Here is a 22,983-nt window from a genome sequence, read left to right on the forward strand (position 1 = left end):
GACATTTGTAAGTTTGACACATGACAGTGACATAAGGCATGTTGTAATTGTGACGCGACAAAACAAATCCTAAACTCGTTAATTTATTGGTAATTGGTATTATTATAACTAAATATCTAATAGTATTATAGTAGCATATGATATCAATTTAATCTAAGCGATCAAAGATGGTCCGAACCGTATATTCCCCAGAATACTGTTTACAATATCTGGAGCAGTATGCGACGCAAGAAATTTTCGTAATGGGATTAATTCTCGGCCAGGTAAAGTCATAAGTCTGTAGTTAATCAATTTTAGAAATAAACTAAAAGTTGATAAAGTTATTTAGCTACAACTTGTATTACTTTTCAGACTACAGCTGCTCGAGAGAATGTTATCCATCTGGCACGGACACCGGAAGAGAAACTGTCTGATAGCTCAGAAACGAGTTATACTTCAGATAAAACTGAGTCCATGAGGACTTTATTACAGGTGTCTGAGGCGTGGGTTGCAGATCATGCGAAACATGTCACCAGAATGCTGCCTGGGGGCATGTTTGTTCAAGGTACACTATCACTTTTGTAAAAAAATCATCTTATCATTCAAATGTTTAGTAAACCATATTTTTATGACTCCAAACTGAAAAATAAGTAATCAAAATGCACATACGATATTTCAGGTATCTTCATAACAAGTGATGAAGATATTTTTGAAGACCCAAATTGTTTTAGCAAAGTGAAGTCTATACTGAACCACATATACAAGACACAGAATGTCAATGAGTACATGTATGGCAACTGTCCATCTACTAATGAGAGACTTGTACTACACATGTCCACAAGTACAAAAGTTCTTAATTGTAAATCAATTGAGGTGGGACCAGGGAACAAGAGTACAGTGATTAAACCCGTTGATTGGAAGTTTTTGCCCAAGCAACAGCAGTGGCAGAGGTTAGACTGCTATTATGAGTTTGATGATGTTTATCCTGTTATTGTAAAAAAGAGTGGTATCTCTGTGAAACAACAGTTCCAGGTAAGAAACTAGTACTACCATCTTAAAAGTAAATATTATCATATTGATAAAAATTCATTCAAGTAATAATTACTGTGGACAAACTTGTCCATTAAACTTATAATACTTAACTGCACATCTAGGAACCAAGCAAAATATAAAAAAGCTAATTCCAGTTTGTGAGCTTTGACATTTCCTTTTTTATAACATTGTTCTAAGTACACATGTTAACATCACTTACATTCTTCTGATGCCTGGACTACTTTATAATTCCTTTAAATTTTCAGCAAATATTGGAGTCAGCTCACAAAACAATTGAATCAAGCATCATATTCATAGATGGAGAACTGAAAGATGGTTCTGAAGTGTTAGAGCAACTGTTCAAGAAGAAGAAGCCCAAGAATAATTCAAAGCAAGTACAACAAGAGCCTCCAAAATCAATGAATGTTTCCTTATTTGTGCCATTTGTGAGTAATAATAGTTAATTATAATTATTTATAGTTCAACCTTCATTGTAACTTGTTCTTGAAATCATGACATTTAGATAGAAAAGCCTTGATAGTCTGTTTAATGGCTGTGCTACTAACAATGTATTTAATAACAGCTTTGAGTCTTATGCCAATATATATTAAAATTATAAATAACTGCCTATAACTTCTGCATCAAATTATTTCTATTGAGATAGATATTGTTCTATATGACTTAGCAATATAGCTAACTATAGTCCAACAACTTAGAAGAGAGCTTTGGGAACAAAGTTGCTGTTAAAGAATGTATACAAAATTCTGAATTTAGAACACCAGTAGCAAGCAGGCTTATGCAGCTGATGGTAGCCCGATTGTAACCACCATTTTGTTGTTGTAACACATATAGTTATTATCTATAATCTAGATAAATATAGCATACTAAGTTGTGGGACCATATGAATTGTATTGAGATATTCTACTTTAAAATTAACCCAGACACAACAAAATAATAATATTAAATTAGTGTCAATATAAGAGCAGTGATAGCCGAGTGGTAAAAGTTGACACCTCCCACGCAAGTGGTCGCAGGTTCGAACCCAAGGCAACACACCAATGACTTTTCGAAGTTATGTGTGTATTAGAAGTAATTATCACATGCTCCAACGGTGAAGGAAAACATCGTGAGGAAACCTTGCATGCCTAAAAATTTGTTTAAAACATTTATTGAGGGCATGCAAAGTCCCCAACCCGCACTTGGCCAGCGTGGTGGACTCAAGGCCTAACCCCTCCCTCATTACGGGAGGAGACCCTTGCCCAGCAGTGGGACATCAATGGGTTATAAAAAAAAAAAAAAAAAAGTGTCAATATAATATATTACTATAATTACATAACTAGGACCATACTTTATATTGAGGAATGTGTACATGACTTTAATTTTTAATTTTTTTTAGGAAAACTCATTGCCAGAGACAGTGGAATACTTGGAGTGCGATGGCAGCATACATTTCAGTGGTGTGGTATCTTCCAGTGTGTTCATGTACCCCAAGGCGACTGTCAGTGAAACTATTGCAGCTGTCAAACAAGATATCATAAGGTCATTGGCCTCACGGTTCACTATGCACTGTGATGCACTAATTGATGACAATTTATTGCCAGAAGGTGAGAATTAATTTATTATCATGTTTAGTAGATTATCACTGATGTGTCAATTGCACTGGACTTTAAATGTGTCATGGTCATTTATTCTCGAAACACCTAAATATAGCATTATAGTTATTTTACCATAAGTTAAGAATTATGTTGCTAGCATAATGGATTAGTATAATGAATTTCCTACCCAAAAAATATTGGACCATCATCTACTTGATAGTTCAAGATTTGAACTATCTATACTAATATTATAAAGAGTTTGTTTGTTTGAACATGCTAATCTCAGGAACTACTGGTCCGATTTGAAAAATTCTTCCAGTGTTGTTGTGTTGTGTTTGTTGTTTGTTGTTGTCCATTTATCGAGGAAAGCTATAGGTTATATATCATCACGCTACGACGAATAGGTGCAGAGTACTAGTAAAAAATGTTACAAAAACGGGGAAAATTATGACTCCTTCTCTCTTTGACGCAAGCGAACTTGCTCGGGTCAGCTAGTTCTGTATTATTAAACACTATTATTAAACACTATTTAAATATCTTACAGAGAAGGTATGTTTCAACGAGCCACCGCGGCGAGTCCTCGTGCCAGTTGGTTCATTGTACCTGTGTGACTACTTGTTCCCTGGTGAAGCACCGGCCGAGGCACTGCTCTCGGTGCGAGAGCTGCTCGACTTACAGATCACTGAGGCTGATGTCGTCTGCGATCTTGAAACGCCTGCTGGTAAATATTTTGCTAGTGAAAATATCGTATAGATTATAAAATGAATATTATAAACTGCAGAGTACTTTGGTTTCTACCTACCCCTATAGGAAAAAGGCTTGTTGTTATGTATGTACTTTAGAGTACAGATTGCTTAACTAAGAACCAGCTATATTGTTTAATTTTTGTTATAATCTTCTTCCTATACTGAGCAAACTACTTTAACTTATTACGTGAAATAAAATAATAAATCTATTGATACCTGTATTTTTTGTTGTCTGGAGCATGTAATATAATGGATTTTTCTCTTTACAGATACGTCAGAATTCGACGCATTAGACCGGGATACAAGCAGTGAGGAGCTGTTGGCGACGCCTCAAGAAGCGAGCCAGTTCATGTACATTACGGGCATTTGCTTCGCGATGCTGGTACTCATCATTTCTATCATCATACATTACTATGACACAATCATGGAAGTCATTACTAAAGTCATCTCCAAGTCGTGAATTACAAAATATTGTTTCTATATTATTGTTGAAGCTTAAAAAAGACTTATTATTGTTGTGACTGTCTTGCGTAAGGTTCGTTGAATTAATTTCGTGTCGCTATGAATTATAATGTTTTGATTTACAATAGAAATCAATTATTTCACCTATTTTATATACAGATAATGTTGTAATTTAACTGTCGCATTTTATTAAATAACTATTTTTTACTGAATGTTTATTGTTTTATTTTCTCTTTCCTCTGCTTTATGGTATGAATAATTGTGAAGTATCAGCAAGAATGCAACAGTTTGAGCAGACGATACTTTCGCAAACACGATCGGTATTGCGGTGTATTTGCAAAGCACTCGATCGTTCACCGATTGATCCATATAAGTACACGTACCTATCATCTTATGAGTTGCGGGACTTTTCCAAATTATTGTTGTAAGATAACTAGGGTTTAATAGCGTTTAACACATGTACCGTTTAACCTATGGTAAACGTTAGGTACCATTTCTTAGTAAACATTATCAAAATACGTAAACAGTCCTGTTTTGGGCGCGTATATGTCGCGGTCTTCGGGATGTTATTATATCTTTACAAGCAGGAATATTTTTATCCCTGCATTAATTATATAAGGTTAAACTATAATAGTAATTATGTGGAGGATTTATTTAAAAACTTACTAGCTGAACCGGAAAACATTGCTTTGCCATATTAAAAAAAATTGTGTCACATTGTGTGTATGAAAAATAGATGTTGGTCGATTCTCAGACCTAGTCAATATGCTCACAAAATTTCATGAGAATCGGTCAAGCCATTTCGGAGGAGTATGGCATCGAAAACTGTGACGCGAGAATTTTATATATTAGATTTAATGATAATTGTTTTGTGGGGGCTTAGTTATAATTGATTTTGATAAAATATTGTGCATAGAATTGTATGTACCTACCTAAGTTAAAAACTATAATAATTATTTTTATAGTGAGAATATTAGACGTCCTCCTTCCTTCCGATCCTCGCCTGAAAGAGCCGCGAAGTTTCTCACATATCGTACTTAATTCAGTATAGCGTCAGAGCCACAGGAATAATATACCTACGGTCACGGGACTATAAAAGAAATAAGAAATTAATGCAATTGGAAAAAAATGTATTACTCGTATACCGAGTGAAACTGTAAGTATAATTTTATGGAACATCTTGTATGTTCCCACATTAAAAATTAAATGACTACCGTATGTCTATAAAAAGTATAATCAAACTAGCTTATCGATTTTGTCACGCCATCTATTATTTAAGCCACGTTCTACTACAAAAAACTACAGCCACCAATAGATGGCACTTGTTAACGTTTGTCGCACTTTCATGGCGCTAGTGTGTAATGAAGAAATGCATGCGTATGAAAGAGAGGTCCTATTGTTGCTAAAATTTATGAATGTTTCATTCAACGAAGTTGTTAATACGACCAAGTGTCACTAGTTACGCGTTCATCGTAAGTCAGTCAGTCATACGTAGTTATTCAATACGTGCATGACATTTGTTTATATCGGTTTGAGTGTTTCTGTATCGAAGAGCAAAGATGGGAAAGTTTTATTGATGTGTTGTGTCGATAATTGAGAGAATTTAGCGGTGAATTATCAACATGATCGTAAACCGATGAAGTTGGTAATTAAAGTAAATAATCTTGCACGATTAATTATTCAGTAAAACCGGTTTTAATGTGAGTGTGATACGTGATAGTTGGACAAGAGAAGACTTTGTTTACAATGGCTTTTTCACTGAATAAATTGAAGAATATTTTGAATACAAATAAGGACTCTCAATTAGCCGGTAGCGGGAGTTTGGAACCAGAGATAGGATTCAAGTTGGCCTTGCATCCAACAAGCAAAAGTTTATATGTGACCGTTATCGGCGCCCGGCACCTTCCGGCCTTGTTTGGTATAAGCCGTGCCCATGGATACCTTGTTAAGGTAACTTCTAAACATTGTTCATGTCATTATAACTTAGCGAATCTGTTAAAATATTTTCAAGTCAATTTCCTATGTATAAAGCTCCCTTTGCCTATACAACAAAAACTCTACCGATGTGTTTATTTTAGCCACTCCTAAATTTTTTTTTGGTATGCATAAGAGTAAGCATGTATGGTCGTTGTTCTAGTAGTTAGGTACCACCTTGATTATTTTTTTTTAATAAACAATACTTAGGTACCTATATAGAATAAATCCTCGTATATAAGTAAGTCCTTATCTGCCTACTTCTAAGGAATATCGCTAAATCGTTTTAATGAGACATATAAGTTACCTAGAAAATAATAATCAAAAAGTTATGTCAAAAAGTTTAATACATTCAAAATAAATTGAAAAACAAAAAGGTAGGTAGGTACCTACCTAATTATTTTATTTAAAACATTGATATGATTAGGAATCTCAGCCCCTATCATATCATACATTACCTATCTATTACTTTGAATCACTCAATGAATAACAAATGGAACTCTTAACAAGAGCTCTATATTTATTACAACAGTGTCGCGTTACACATGTGAAATGTCTTGAAACATTAAATTGATAACGTACCCTACAGATGCTAATGACGGACTAAGTTTCAAGATTTAGGAGGCATCCTACTCAGTTATTAAACAAGGTCTTAGCCGTCTAATTACTGTTTGGGTAATACACCCGTAGATTTACACCTTAGAACTTACCAGTGGCAACGGCATAAATTTTAGATCTAACGCGGTACCTTATCTAACAATTACTCAGTGGATAGTTAGATACCTTAACACGCGTTGTTAAAATGCAATTACGAGCATATCTTACCCGTGCGTCATGCGGACCCGCTGACATAACGCTATATAGGTACCGACATCTACTATTTAACATCCGTTTAATTGTTTTTCTAATTGAGGCCAACGTTACCGTACCGAACTCGTTCGTTTATCTTCATCGCCTTAAAATTGAGTAAATAAGCCTGACATTGAAGCAAAAACTGCAGGAAAATTAGCGCACAGTTTATTACGTGAATTTTATACTAACATTTCACGATTATTACGACGGTGATAGCCATCTAATGACTCAGACTTATGAATCCTCATGAATAAAAATACGATAATTGTACATAATATTATTATGACATCAGACTCTTATTAAATAAGAAAACCGGTTTTTTGGCTATAATATACAAGGAAATCTGTAGAGGATATGTTTTTATTTTTGTGTTGTTATAGTAGCTAGAGTAAATCACAGACGACATAAAAATGCTGGTAAAATAAATTCTGTTCTTGCACAGAAATACATGTCAATAAACATTTACTATTGTCGGTACACGACGTACAATAATGCTGTGTAGATATTTTTGGCACGATCCAGATACTGTTTGATGGATGTTTATGTTTAACAAAATTATGTATCCAGCGTAATGACCGTGATCTCTTTTTTACAAACTAAGTACCCAATGTAGGTAGGGTAAACCACCCAGTAGTCAGCCTTTTAGTGAAAATGTCAATTTGATTTAGCCATATTTTTAACATTTACTACTAGATGTAAAATCATTAGTCATTGTATGAAAGGTAATTTATTAAACTTTAAGAAAAAAATAAAAAAATATCATATTTATAAGATTATTATGGAAAAAATCCACATTAAACAAAATATGGCACTTTTTACCAGTAGTCAGCCCCATTTCGCCAGTAGTCAGCCATGTCTTACCCAGTAGTCAGCCTCTTACTTACTCAATACAAATGTTCTATTTTAAATATATTTTTATTGAAATCTCCAGGAAATAAAGCACATTTGCAATAATACCATGCAGTACAATTTATGCATCCATTAATTTTTAACCCCCGACGCAAAAAGAGGGGTGTTATAAGGTTCGACGTGTCTGTCTGTGTGTCTGTCTGTCTATGGCATCATAACTCCCGAAAGGATGCAGTGATTTCAATTTAGTTTTTTTTAATTAAAGGTGACATATATGCGAGTGTTTTTAGACATGTTTGATGAAAATCGGTGGAGCCGTTTAAAAGTTGTAGTGGGTTAAAGTGGGGAGATTAACCGAATGTCTGCAAATTTACTCGGACGGGGTCTCAAATGGCTTCGCATGCTGAGAAAGCTGGTGGTGGGAAAGTCAGAATGGCTTAACCTAACCACCAACCTATAAAAAGTATGAAATAAAAAAATATATTGTGAAATCGGGGGTTTTCAAGATTTTAATTTATAGTTATTAGCACTTAGGTAATTGATTTCTAAATGTTTTCTAGTCAATCTTTCTTCACACGGTTCACAGCGATAAAAGTTTATTTTCTGTTCCTTTATTCCTTCTGTTTTTCAACTCTCCCCAATATACAAAAGATGCTCTCTTCTATAAAACTATTTTAGCTTTCTTGATGTGTTGAAACATAAGTCAATGGTAGGCTAGGAAATAGAAGGTAGATGATAGAAGTGACTGGTATCATTCCTTTCTTTTCTCATTTCCCAAAATTCCTTCGTGTCCCGGCGGGCTTTAAAGGATCTCTGGAAATCGTTGCCATTAGTCAGAAGCTTGAAAATCTGATAACCAGTCTTATGGTAATCGTGATATAGCCCAGGTAACTGGGTTGTGGAAGTCATATAGGCAGTTGCTCCATGTAAAACACTGCTATTCAGCTGCATCCGGTGAAACTGGAAGCTGATTCCAGCATATCGTGACCAGTTTCTTAAGGCAGTCATTTGTTTTTGGGAGTGCACTTAGTCTAGCTTACAAAGCCCCGTATGGTACGGGGCATTTGTGCGACTATTAAACGATTTCGGACTTGTAGTGTCATAATAATGTGTGAAATGCCAAGTACTCGACTCGTTTCCATGATTTTCATAACATTTCTGATCGCCACCATAGCACATGACAATTATTCCTCTTTATACAGATCTTTTGGTCTTTTTGATATGATACTATTCGATAACAAGTAACTAAGTTTTGTGCCAACATAGCCGTCTACAAATTTGAACCTTAATGAAAGGATTTAAGACCCAATTTAATTTAGCAAAACTGACGGCCGACTATGGGATATGTAGGTCCAATGGTCGGCCTCATGAAATTCACTGACTTTATATGCGGCCGACTACTGGTAAAATACTATTTTTGTCTTAGAAGAGTTTAGCTCAACGCAATAGTTATGTTGAGAAGTATTCGCCCTGTTAATTTCAACCACATATATGAGAATTGCAAAAAAACCAGTAGTCAGCCACTCATGGCCGAGTACTGGATCAACCTCATATTTTGCAAACCCAATAGTCGGCCACGTTAATTTATAATACAAAAGACAAATAAAACGCCTGCAATGCATGATTTTATCGAAGATAAACTATTAAATACTAGCATAAAATATCAATTCGTTCCATATTGCATCAAATTCATTTAAAAACATGCCAAAAACTAAAACACGAATCCTTAACAAAAAAATAGCAATGGCGACGTTTTTGCCCATGTCTTTCATGGCAGTTCATAAGAATGAGTGTAACACGTCAACCTGCCATGCTATCGAATCGTAATTGTGCATATTAGTCAATAAGATTATACAGATTCGATTAATGATTATTTTATTGGTCTTTACTATTTTCTACACTAATTATATGGATATAAAGCCTGTAAAGGCTGACTACTGGTTGGGGGCTGACTACTGGGTGCTTTACCCTACCTAAATTTGATAAATAATGTTGTAAGCAGGAGCAAAAAGTTTTACAAAGCTCGTAATTTATTCAGTCATATTTCCATAAAGTGCCCAATTAAGCCGAGGTTTAACCTTCGCGTAAATACACGGCACTAGCAAAATTCAGAAGAATTTCAAATTCACGACTATGACCGCTGTCCCGTAAATCCACGCGGGGACATCAGCTTTTAGTATCACAGCGGTAGAATTAAACTTCCCGAAGGTCAAGTTGAGTAACGACAACGTAAAAACGAACATAAATAAACATTCCCAAATTAGGATCAGATCCACGTTCTTAGCCTCACAATCATAAATCTCTTTATTTTACATGTTTATGGTTCTGGGTCAGTCTAAGTCATCTTAAACTTATTTTTTATACCTTTAAATAGGTCATAATCTACAAATGTAGGTATAGATATATATGGCCAGACAGTTACCTGGCGTGTTCAGTAACTAAACAATACCTTAGTTTTAATCGACTCGACAGACAGATGTGAGCCCTATGTTATTATTAGTACTAGGACTAGGAAGTTGTTTTGGTATTCATCGTGGTAAACAATGACTGTGTTGACGTTTTGTCTAGGTGGGATTCCAACCTGTTACCTGCCAAGACCGAAAATTTTTGTAAATGCATTTTGAAACACGTGAATTGCTGCTCTAAAGACTGTGTTTTTGTCAAAGCAATATCGTAAAGACAGAAATGTTATCAAGCATAAATGCTTATGATTGTATTATCTTCACAAGTTTCAGGAACAGCCTGTCATTGTCATGTACAATTATATTATCAAGGACGGTAATATGACCAACATTTATTATTATGTCAGCGCTCTTATCAATGAAAGTCGCCACTTCGATTCCGTACTTATCGTATTCTTATCACAATGCCATGCATCTCTAAAATTATTTTACCGTTTACGTCACATTGTTTTATCGGTAATGTAGAAAATTATTACTACCGACATACCTAGAATTACCTAGAATTTTGTCCACATACCTGAAGTTAAATTGGCAGAAATGTATTTAAATTCGTTCTAAAAATATTATAGCAAATATTGCCTTCAAAACGGATAACCGATCTATTGACCTCCCACGCTTAGCTTGGGAATTAAATCTAAGGTGTATGACCTTTGACTTTTAGACGTAATTTGAGCTGTAACTTACTTGAACAACGAAGAAAACAGTCGCGAGGAAGCATGAGTAAGTTTAGAGCAATTCTGTCAATATAATACGATTACCGTTTAGGTTGATCCGTAGTTAGTCCATAGTAGCTAGATTCTTAAAATCCTTGTCGTGAGGATTGGTAAATATACAAAAACAATATTTAAAGAGTTAGGCATACACAGGATGACTTTTTTGGCTTTTGAATGTGCTTGATGCCTATAGATATACATTTTTATGGTGATTATTGTTAACATCAAACTAAGGTAATTAAAATTAAATAATATTTATGTACCCATGTTTGAGAGGTGCGAAGGTAAAAGAATCTACGATCGACAAATAGCACATTCAAACGTTACGTGTAAATGATTTTTACGTAAACCTGTCTTAGAAAATAAAGATAAATGTGGATGTTTGAATAAATGAAAGGATCAAGCGACTTTGGGTTTATTTATGGCGGTTTCAGTCTAAGGAGAAAATACCTTAATATTAGCTAAGTAAAGTAGTGATCACATTAAATATTAACAGACTAAGTAGATTTATTTTTTGTAAGTAATATATTTCTTACTTACTCAGAAAAATTAAACTTATTGTGTTGCATGCTTGTAAGATATAATAGTTTAAAAAATATATAATATTTTCAGGTCAAATAAGGTATTAGACGCTCTTTCATTTCTTACCATATTTTGAAGTGGTAAAATACCTTTGGCAAATTGGCTCAATATTAGGAAATTTATTCAATTACGTCCCTCGTTCGGGGTAATAGAAATATTGTACACATGATTGGACATTCCTTCCAAATTTGCCTTTCGCTATAAAACGTTATTATAATAACTAAGCAATGCCGAACAGCGTAAAAATATTAGCTTTAAGGTAGCTATAGTATATACTTGGTATATGCGATGACAATTTCGAAAAATGTTAAAAGAAAATGTACACGCGTATTCCCAAAAGAATAAAAAAGAAAATTCACTTAATAACTTTCGCTAACGACTTTCTGTGACTCAATTACATCATATACATATAACGAGGATTTTTTTACCGCAACGACTACCTTCATTAACCTAATTATATTTTTTCAATAGTACTTACAACTGAAGGAGGGTCTCCTTACATTTAAGTCTATGCAAACGTGACCCTTGCTATTTCTATATCTATTATCGCCATAATTGTGAAGGTCTGTAGAGACATCTCGAAGCTAATTTCAATTCAATTTATTGGTAAAATGAGCTGGGTCAAATGGAGTGACTCCGAATTGTGAATAGCGCTGTATCAATCAATAGGTCTCTGTATGGTTTGTGTTGCTAAACACGTTGATTCGGTGAATACGATAAGATTCATCACGGCCTTTGATACGTAATATGCCTGCAAGTCCTAAGAGGTTTCCTGTTAGTACGCTCTTATGAAATTAATTACATATATCCATTAAGTGTTGGTCATTAAAGTGCAGTGTAGTCAAAGCGAAAACAGACTACATAATGCCACTTTTTACTACGATCTCAAAGAAGTGACATATTTTATTTTTCACTTAGGTACATACATTTTTCAGAGAGCGCGCCTTTTTTTGCAAGAGACTTGGTTACTAGTTTTTAATAATTCGGAGCCATTTTAAAAAGCAGCTGAGAGCTGTGAATATTTTACGTTATTTTCGAAACGAATACTTAGAAACGAGTCTCAAAAGCCTTAATTTATGCTCAAACTACGATCGTCATACGTTTGCACCATACCGTGTTTGTTTACTTTCAAATTATTCTCCTGTTTTAACTTACATTTTCGAACTATCCCTTATCCTTCACATTTCTTCCGCACGTTTTTCTATCCTATAAAGCTTCGGATTTAATCAAGCAAGATCAACACAATAATACAGACAAACTTTTTAAATGGTGTACTGGATTAATCTACAATAACTGTGTTTCTTCTTCCAGGTAAAAGTCTTTCCTGGCGATAGCAGATTTGAAACATCGCTGCAGGAGAGCTCTTGGCCCGTATGGAACGAAGATTTTAAGTTTCAACTAAAACAAAAAGATGCTAAGAAGACAACAGAAAAAAACGACCTTCAAACATTGTTAGCCGGCCACTTTTTGTCGCTTACCATTTATGCTTTATTAGAGCCTCCCAAAACAGATGCAAACAAACGTAAAAACAGCAGAACTGACAACTCGAAATCAAAAGTTGCCGACCAAGAGGAGCCGAAAGCTAAGACTGGATTTTTAGAAAAAACCTTTAGTAGTTTTAAGTCGACAAAGGCCGAGGCAATAGCACAGAAATCAATTTTGGAGAAACGGAGGACGGTGGGGGCGGCGACGTGGAACTTTGACACAAAATTATTTCAAAACGATCTCAAGAATGGCTTGATTGGTACTCCCGACATTTGGCGACCGATCAACGCGATAACTAGTGGAATCGCCGTGTCTTCTTACGTACGTACATGTTTTACGATAATTAACAGCAACATCGTAATTATGTCACAGTCACGAACAGTTTAACGCTAATCGCTAGTGAGTGATAAAAATAATCATAAAATAAATGAGTCTTAGAAAATACTGTTCTTTAGGTAGAGAACAAGATAAATGATAAGCCCTTGGGCACTTTTCCTTCGGATCTATAGCTGTGATTTTAACATTTTTTTTTGTCAACACCATCGTAGATTAAAATTTTCATTATTTTTATCAACATTTTTTTATCTTTAAGTGTTTAATTTGAAGAGATAAAGAAGTGTTGTCAATGAACACATATTATAAGCCTTATATAAATTCATAGCATAGGTACCTGGCTGACTAAAATGAAAAAAAGTATTTTAATGTTAAATTAGGCAAGGTAGAGAAATATAAATTCTACGAATTGTTTTGTAAGAATGACTTTTGTATTCTTTTCATTAAAGTTTTGGTCCCAGACTGTACAACAGTTTTACCTACTTATCTACTTAGGAATTGTTCGGAGCGATCAATAGGATGTCCCTGGGACTGTTTGAACTATGCAAATTAGGTAGTACCTAATAAATATTTAAATTGTTGTTCGTCACAATAATCCCAACTATACATTTTGCCAATTTTAAATTAAATTTCCATTAAAAATTACCTAATCGTAGCTTATTCTCAAATATCTTTTTAAACAAAATAAACCATGTTTGCTCTTAGTGTAAATAGATGTGTAAACTTCCGCATCAGGTAAAAACGAAAGCCAAAAACACTCTCGGGCAACACGAAAAAGATGATAACATACACTTATGTCACGAGTCGGGTTCGACCACGGATAGGTCCTCTCCATCACATTTCTTTATATTGCTTTTGTGAGAAACAAATAAGGAAAACGTGTATCGAGGAACGGGCATTTTCTGGATGGATTAGAATAAGACGGTGGTATTTTTGTTTGTTTGGAAGTGGATAGCAATTAACGTATGAATCATAGCCGCCTATTAATATGTGAAGATCGTAACGAACGTGTGAATAAAATGTTAATGCATAGTTGAGAGCCACAATAGAATAGTTTTGACCTCGACCGATCCCATCTGAGCAACGACTACCTACGTTTATTGCGATGATGTAAGACGTAACTATGCTTCGACCATCTTTCGTGCACAAAATTTCAGTGTAATTGGTTTTTATCGATGCTGTAATTACTGATAAATGCTCGATTTCGCTAATTAAGTGGGTGAACTCAGAGATTTGTAGGTATCTATGTTGTATTGTGTAGTTTTGTGTTATTTACTATTTGTTAATATCTATCTAGTTTTTTTTCACATTATACATTTATATGTACAGCTAATGGTTGGGTTGGGTATAATAAAACAAAATTGACCAATTAACCCACCAATTATCTTAAGTACTACTATAGGGCTTTGTATTACATACCTTGTAAGTTAAAAAATACTGAGTAATTACCATAGTTATTAATATTACGGCATGAGTATTCATATGTATGTAAGTACATATTGGTTTACGTCGGTATCATAAACATCTATTATTATTTAACGATCACCAAACTGATTAATCCGACAAATAATTTAATAAATTTTGTGTGATATTTATAGCGAGATGAGTCAGCTCAAATAAAATTTGTTGAAAGAAGCGGAAAATGGCTTGACTGTATTAACATGATTCAATTTGGTTTATTCATTCAAATTGAAAGCGTGAGTAGGGTAATAATATCACCGTAACACAACATTCATTATCGTATTGTGTAGTAAAAAAAATATTTTTATCTTTACCCGCATAGCGGTTACAAGAAACTTTATCTACCATAGAGTTAGTGCCTACCACAATGCTATAACTCTTTAATATTCACATTGTTCGATTTACTTCCTTCCGTATTGAGTACCTAAATGTACCTACCTATATGGCACGTTTGACGCGATAAGAGTAGGTTATAAACAATGTAGAGCAGATTTTGGTAAAAAAAATTGTAAAATATAGTTTTAATAAAATGATTGAATGACAACCTTGAGTGCAATTTAACTACTTTTTCTTTGCTTGTACACGTCGTCAGGTTCATCTTTTTGACGGGACACCTTCCTATACCAGACTTTTCTAGTGAGGACTTGTCAGACTAAGGAGTGTGTCCTCGTAAAATCTTCTCTGGTACCTATAATATGATGCGCGTATAAAAAGGCTCCGGGACCTAAAAATAATCATAAGATCCCCGATGATGTCTTCTTATCTCCAAGTTATCAGTAAGGCTCCGGGACCTAAAAATAATCATAAGATCCCCGATGATGTCTTCTTATCTCCAAGTTATCAGTAAACATTTATTCTCCATATAATTACAGTGACTAAGCCCGAGAGTAAAAGATTTATACTAATATTGTTAACAGCTATAATTGTTATGATTACAGAGGGAGAATCAGAAAGGTCAATTGGAAGTGACACTTCTGTACACGGCGAGTGAAGACGGTCTCAACGACATAGTGCAGCTCACAGTCAACAGGCTACGATGTAGTGTGCAGACCATGCAACAACAAGAACAGTATAAAGGTAACAACAGCTTTACAACATATCAATACATATTATTTAAACTCTTCCGTTACTGAGTGACTGACTGATGGACAACGCACAGCCGAAACTATTGAGCGTAGAAAATTATTTATTTATGTATGAAGATTCTTTAGGAAGTTTAAAGGAGCACTAAGAGAGGATTTATGGAAAATTTCCTGAAGGGGTAAAAGGAGGGAAAACCTTTAATATGAAAGATCAGATATATATTTTTTAAATACACGCGGGCGTAGTCGCGCGTGCACTCTAGTAAAGGTTTAAATTTCTGTTCAGATCTCAGCGGTATTTGCTACCACCGGAGGTAATATAACCCGCATGGTTACAAGGTATTTTTAATTTCCTCCCGTTTAGAACTTTCCTTTAAACAGATTAGGATAAGTTTAAACAATACCTAGGTGGTAGCGCTTACCGCAGTAACAACTGTTTTACTATAGTCGCGGAACTTTCTAACAGGATAATGCTCAGGTCTGAATAGATCTTTAAACTCTTGTACGTTTTCCTTTAAGACGATCTTGTATCTAAACAGTTAAGTGCCTCTAAAAACACGTGAATTAACGCAGTCAATACTTTTATTAGCGCTCAGTTTTTTGTTTTTAAACTAGTCGGAATCTTAATTTTATACTATCGTGTCTTAACATACGTTTGAGTTTAAAGATTGTTCTACCTTTTTATGAAGCTTAGTTCTGGCAAAATTTTATAAGCCTAGATCGTGGGATAACTGGGATTTACAGGCTTGTTTCAAGTATGAACAGATGTATTGAAATTACATCTCTAATGAGTGCTAATGTAGTATACAAACGGCCGCACAAGATAAAGTTCATTGCATGAATTTGTTCTAAAAATAGATTACTCTAGTAAAGTTTCTCATATCGGTTAGTTCGATAAACCGACACTAATTGGCTACAATTCGGTCAGTTTCCGATACGAGTGGTATCGAAATTGCGAGTTGTATACATTCAGGATTGCTATACAATAGTAGACTAGTGAACTGATTTTATTTGAGGAAATAGGTGAGGCCCAAACTACGCGGTGCTAAACGACGGATAGTATAGCAATATAGAATTTATTTATGACTACCGGCCCGGTGCGTCTTCGCTCGTATTTGATTAATTTACGCATACATACGTATTATGTAGCCCACCCGATCCAACGTTTTAATAACCAGAAAATAATAATGTATCGTCACCAATGTATTTTACAATTTTAGACGTAGAGCATGCGTAGAGCAGTGTGAGAGATTACCTCCTTTACACAAGCCCACTAAAATTCTCGCCCTCGCTTAGTAGGTAGTAGTATAGGTCGCAAGTTATACCGAACTTACAAAGACAGGTTTAAGTCAACTTCAGCCCCTCAGTTTACCATACATCTTCCACCCTCGTCTAATTACGTCAAGGCACAGCTGTGTACTTGTTGTTTATAATAATTTGAAGTGTTACATGTTTATCCCTTAGTGTCACACACACATACATGTAAAGGCACAGCTTTCAGTTAGACCGAGTTCAAGATGAACACTATAGAATACGAAGCACCTTGGCTCATAGTACATGCTAATTAAATTTTCACGCATCAAATAGACCGTTTAGTTCCGTTGTATGGTATTCGGTCTCGGCTAAGGACAAAACTATGTGTGGCAATAGTATTTTACGTTGCGGACGGTAAACGGACAAAAACAAACGTCCCTCAGTTTGGGGATAAAATATTGTAGAGATTATTTCGTAGATAAAGTTTGGTATATTTTTAGAAAAGTGTGGCAAGGGCTACTTACATCTATCACGTATCTTACATAACTTAAGTAAATATATACTGACGATAAGTTCGGTTAGTAAGTTTATATGGGAATGAGAAATCCAATCCTGCAAAAGTTTACACAAGGAAAGAGTGGTGGGTGTCCTCCACGGAAAACATATGATATTTCCTTATTTGAATTTTTTATTGAGTTTTTTTTATACGAATATATTTTGAAATGTTGTTACATTTTTGCCAGTCATTGGCCTGTAATAACTGTCTATATGATATAATGAGTTTCAGTAAAAAATAAGAATAATTCATTTAATTACGACTGTTTTAACATATGGCGATGCATCATGCATGCAGACGATTATATACTTTTTGCTAGCTGCAAAAAATCAATGTCAGTGTGCCTCACACACTAAAACGTATTTCAATTTATATTCACATAATTTGAATTGGACATTTGGAAACTAGAGCCACTAATTGCTTCAGTTAGTCGTCGATTTGCCAATAATTGGGCAATGGGATAAAAAGTAACTGGTTCCAATTCAGCCTGTATCTATTAACTTTATTTAAAACATAGTAGTAATAGTTTGTCGTGATCTGAATCTGTAGTGTTTCTTGTTTCGAGGGCTCACATTTAGGTCAAGCACCAACCATAGTATTTGGCATTAAGCCTAACGAACCTCTTTGTGGTAAAAGAACATCCATCCAATGGTGATTGTTGTTCAGTTAGCCTTATTTCAAGCAATATCAATACGGTATAGTAATATAATTATTTATGTAAACGATTGTTTTCTTATTTTGAGCTCTTGTGACATTATAATCTTCTAACCAAACCATCACATAAATTAAATGAATCGATGTGTGTATTAATTTAAATTTAACTGTAGTATAGCAGGAAAGACATTGTATAGGCGATGTCTTGAAAAAAGGTCAGATGCGTAGTATTCGTAACCGGGCGTACTGTATGATAAGATGTATGGATGTGAATAAGCAAGGGAAGTTTGTAAGGATCGTACCGATTGTCGTTCTTTGGTCTTTGCCTACCTCTATGGGTAAAGGCGTGATATTATTATGTATGTATGTAAAGCAGGAAGTAAACTGTTAAAAAAAGCATTGAATATAGTATCGCAAGCATGGTCTGTTTAGAGATTCATAACAGGCGTTAGGGTAACCGAGTCCGTAACTAAACTTCATTCATATTATTAACTATAGAGACATTCGAGCCGGGCGATGGCACGCAATGCTGTTTGCTTATTAAAGAGGAGAGAGTTACGACGACGAATGTGCCTTGAATCACAACACAAACAGCTAAGACCACGTTTACATTTGCGGAAAGTTCACGATATTACTGCGCAGATTCTACAAAAACTAATATCATCTGTCTCACGTCACTTCCGTCGCGGTTAAGAGAAGTATTCGGTTTATCACATGCGTAGAGCCTTCCTTTTGGCCCCTGTAGAAGTTTTAGTACTCCGACGTACGATTAATTTTGCAATATTATGTCACGTCTTGTCGCTTGCGTATATCTTCGTGTTTATGTCACTTTAGTAGCGCAAAAGACATTCAGGTTGCATGGTCACAGCATAACATAGTCACATAATGATACATTGTTGTAACATAATTTGTAAAAAATACAATTTCTTAGAATATAACTGAAGACGAGCCCACGTTTATCATTTTATCGGTGATTCAGAAGTTGACTGTAGAACAATGGACTCACAAAGGAATTATATAATTGGTATATTATGGTAAACACTTGACCAGTAATTATTGTTGAAAAGGGACGCGGCTCATCTGTTTACAATGTCACTTGTAAACAGACCATTTATAATAAACTAGCTTTTGCTTGCGACTTCGTCCACGTGATTTACTAACTTGGTACAGAATTTCTATTCAAACATCTATCCCTTTATCTAACCTAAAGTAGCCCATGTTCATCTTAAGGTCAGCTCTATCTATGTAGTACTCTGTACTCAAAAAGTTTTTCAAAGCGTAACAAAAAGATTATAATATAAGTAAGGATATAAAGTTAATAGCGGGCTTTAATAGAAATACAAGTTATTTTAAGCTAGATCTTAATCTATTTCTTAACTTATTTTTAGATATGACATTAAAATTATCACTGACTTTTGAAGTACAGACATAAAAAGGTCAAATTTATAAATAACGAACGTCTTCTATCCTCAGACGGAAAAACAGATGCATTTGTGTTTCATTTTAAATGTAGAGTTTTAGACATTTTGAGTCAGTTCTACGACTTATGAATGAGCGCATATGAAAAAATTCTGTCAATATTTCCCTTTTTAAACTAAACGATACTATCTAAAATTCTTGAAATAGGCATAATATATAAGTCCTGCGCAGCTCCGCTCGCGTTAAAGTTAGGAAAACTAAAAGTTGAATTTCATTCCCCATTCTAACACCTTAGGGGTTGACTACTAAAAATCATTTTTAAGGGGAATCTACATTATAAAAGGAAACCCCTGGAAAAAATTCACGTTTCTCACTTCTGTTGTTTAGGCTGTGTGCTGTTTATAAATTATTATTCAGTCAATCAGTCAGTCAGGCCAAGTAATTTTATATGTATGGACAAACTTGTAGAATATAAATCATTTTGAATACTAAGTTATGACGAGTAAATCGCTCAAAGTGTTATCCCTGCCCTGAATACTTAGCACCGGATCACACAACGGGTATGCGGAAATGACAATACGATTAAGGCGAGAAAAATAAGTTCCGTTCTTCTAATGCAAAGTAGGAAGCAGACTATTTATAGAACAAGACTAATGTACAGTCTCGCACAAAACGTGGAAATATGGAGTTTATTCCTTGTTATTATTGTACAAATTACTGTTGAGCATTTTATATTTCTCAACTGAGTAATTACTTATTTTGAAAAGAGTGTGTTTTCTAAGTTTGTGGGTATAGAGGATAACTCTGAAATAAGTGTATGTATTTGAAAGCAAGATTAGATGTCCTACTAATATTATAAATGCAAAAGTTTGTACGGATGGAATTTGTTTGTACTCTTTCACGCAAAAATACTGAACGGATTTTCATTCACTTTGGTAAACATATAGCTGCTTATTGTCTACATTAATACATGGGATTAACACCCTTTTTAGCCCGTAAAATCTGTTAACGCGGACAAAGTCACAGGCAGAAGCTAGTAGGTTATATTTATATATTATATCATGAAAATTATATTATTGTCTAATTCGTGCAAAGTCGCGGAGGATTCGCTTGTCAAGATTTCCCTTTGTTCCGAGATGCTTGGTAAATGATAAGTATGAATTTTCTCAGTAAACAATTCACAACTCAAAGTATTAAATGATGGCTCATTAATCAAAGTCAAGTGTAAAAGTGTTGTTTTACGGCGGTTTTATGCGTAAAAAATGTTTCAATTTGTGAAGCTTTTCATCCGAAAAAGTAATTTCATAACGAAGTTTCCCGTTGGTTTCAATCGATCGTTTTGTAATAACATTTGAATTTTTATGTCGTTTATTTGTATACCGACGTATAAAATAACCCTGTGAAAAAAGATGTAACAATTTTCAGCAGTGAATTCATAGGCCATTGCGTACAAATTCAATATTAAAACTACGTTCTACTACCTGCTAAAAGTAGATAAAACTAAGAATGCCAAAATATGAGATGAATGACCAATGCAATTTTATCTACATACATTATATTTTATATACTTGCTTATCATAACTCTTTAGTAAACCAAATTAAACGTTGATTACAAATAATATTGAATTTCATGTTTAATTTCAGTGTCCTGCGTGATATAAGCATACATTATAGCATGTAAAATGCAATTTAAATTTATAAAGGCGCGCGTATAATGGAACTACCCAAAGCTATTTGAAGCATTTGTAATTGAATTTATTAAATACTAAATTACTTTTCTATTTTCAGCGCCACTGTACCTGAAAGCCACCATATTGGAAGCGAACAAAGCCGAATGCTATTGGAAAAGCGATAGATTTGCTCCCACAATATCAGCCAGATGGGACCCGAAGTCTTCAACAGTGAAACTGTCAGTTTTCAAGGCCAGTCTCAGCAAAGTCAGTATTTATATAACTCTTGGGTGTAAGACGAAGATGGCGAAGAAGGAAAACCTCGGCAAGGCTGTTATAGACGAGAAATCAACGGCTTCCGACAGTTGGAAGCAATGTTTGTCCGAGCCAGGGATACCCAAGACATTCTGGGTAGATTTCGAATAGCCGTCCAATAACATAAAAGAGCAACTATGACGAACTTAGTTTATAAGATTACGACAAACTGTTAACTTGTCTGTTAGTTGTGAACAAGCACGTTGTGAGTATTTCTTACTATATTAACTCTATATGACAATATTATAATGATATTATGTAATTTAAATATTTTTATATCACAAAGCTTATTATTAAAACACCTTACTTACATTTTGTGCTAGTTATTTGACCCTTATAAATAAGATTACGTTTGATATAATATCAATAGACGGAGACAATTAGCTCGTTTGTATTTATTAACTGTTAATTGGAAGAAAACGAAATTAAGAAGCAACGTAATTAAGAGCGTCGTGAAACTTTGTACAATCACAACATCACGAGTTCATTATAATTCGTATAATTTTCAACAGTTATTTTCTTCTTGTAAGGACTTAGAGTGCCTTTGACTGTCTCCAACTAGAAAGTTTCATAAATTATTTAAAGATTAAAATAAAAATGTCTTTGGAGCTGTGGTTTTCATGATTACTTTCACGTTTATTCTTAATACTACAATTGAAGAGATCTTGTACAAACCGTATTTAAATGTTATGAATGAAATTATTTAAGAATTAAATTATTATTGAAACGTAATTATAACAGTTACAATAACTTTTTCTTTTTTTCTCACATTTATAATACTCTCTTTACTGGCATTTTTTTCTTCATTCAATATGAAATATAAAGTAAATTATTTTTTTGTTGTTGTTTCATATTTTTTACGTTTGTGTCGTTATGAATTAAATGGCGTTGACAATGTAAAGCCGCGCATTGTTTAACAAAACAAGAAAGTGTACATTGTTTGATATTAAACTTGAAAGAGGACTTTGACTTAAGCATTTGTTTTTAGTTAAAAGTTGGAGAAACTTAAATATGGGGCTTAAATTAGATCCAGGACGCTAACTGAAGTGTAACAATACTACTGGGACGAACTTAGAAGTATTTACGAACAATGTCCCATATGATGTATAGGTTCAGTATACACCCGGTCAAAATAATTTATATATTCCTTTAAAATACATGTAAAGAATTTATTTGATAGAACGATTTAATGTTACTTTACACGTAACAATTCAACTCAACATAGCACAGATTGAAATCCATTTATCTATAAAGTTTAGAATCGGGGATCATTTCCCCCAAACTGTTCCCGGCTCTCGCCCATTGTTGGTTGAACGCCTTACGATTTCGTGCTCGCGCTTCAATGAACCAGACGTGTTGAGGATTTCCCACAGGTTTAACAATAGATTACCCAATACAGATCATACATCGACTTGCTATTGAAACGAGCAAGCTTGTACATTTGGAATGTAATTGAAAAATAAGAATTTCATTCTACAAGATTGCTATATATTTATTTAAAACTTTTT

General features: G+C 34.3%; 2 protein-coding genes across 2 annotated transcripts; both read left to right on the plus strand.

Annotated features, from left to right (window-relative positions):
* Window positions 1–9: 9 nt before the first annotated feature.
* LOC142972998 (protein odr-4 homolog) lies at window positions 10–4,026 on the plus strand. The gene is made up of 7 exons (XM_076114495.1): window positions 10–263; window positions 352–544; window positions 659–1,011; window positions 1,278–1,457; window positions 2,408–2,615; window positions 3,151–3,327; window positions 3,622–4,026. The coding sequence occupies exons 1-7, from the start codon at window positions 168–170 to the stop codon at window positions 3,810–3,812; spliced, it is 1,398 nt and encodes a 465-aa protein (XP_075970610.1). The 5' UTR covers window positions 10–167; the 3' UTR covers window positions 3,813–4,026.
* Window positions 4,027–5,280: 1,254 nt separating this feature from the next.
* On the plus strand, window positions 5,281–21,787 carry LOC142972999 (uncharacterized). The gene is made up of 4 exons (XM_076114496.1): window positions 5,281–5,764; window positions 12,558–13,052; window positions 15,464–15,602; window positions 21,279–21,787. The coding sequence occupies exons 1-4, from the start codon at window positions 5,561–5,563 to the stop codon at window positions 21,584–21,586; spliced, it is 1,146 nt and encodes a 381-aa protein (XP_075970611.1). The 5' UTR covers window positions 5,281–5,560; the 3' UTR covers window positions 21,587–21,787.
* Window positions 21,788–22,983: the final 1,196 nt, after the last annotated feature.

This window comes from Anticarsia gemmatalis, chromosome 5 (genome assembly GCF_050436995.1).
Source record: "Anticarsia gemmatalis isolate Benzon Research Colony breed Stoneville strain chromosome 5, ilAntGemm2 primary, whole genome shotgun sequence".
Classification (NCBI taxonomy): domain Eukaryota; kingdom Metazoa; phylum Arthropoda; class Insecta; order Lepidoptera; family Erebidae; genus Anticarsia; species Anticarsia gemmatalis.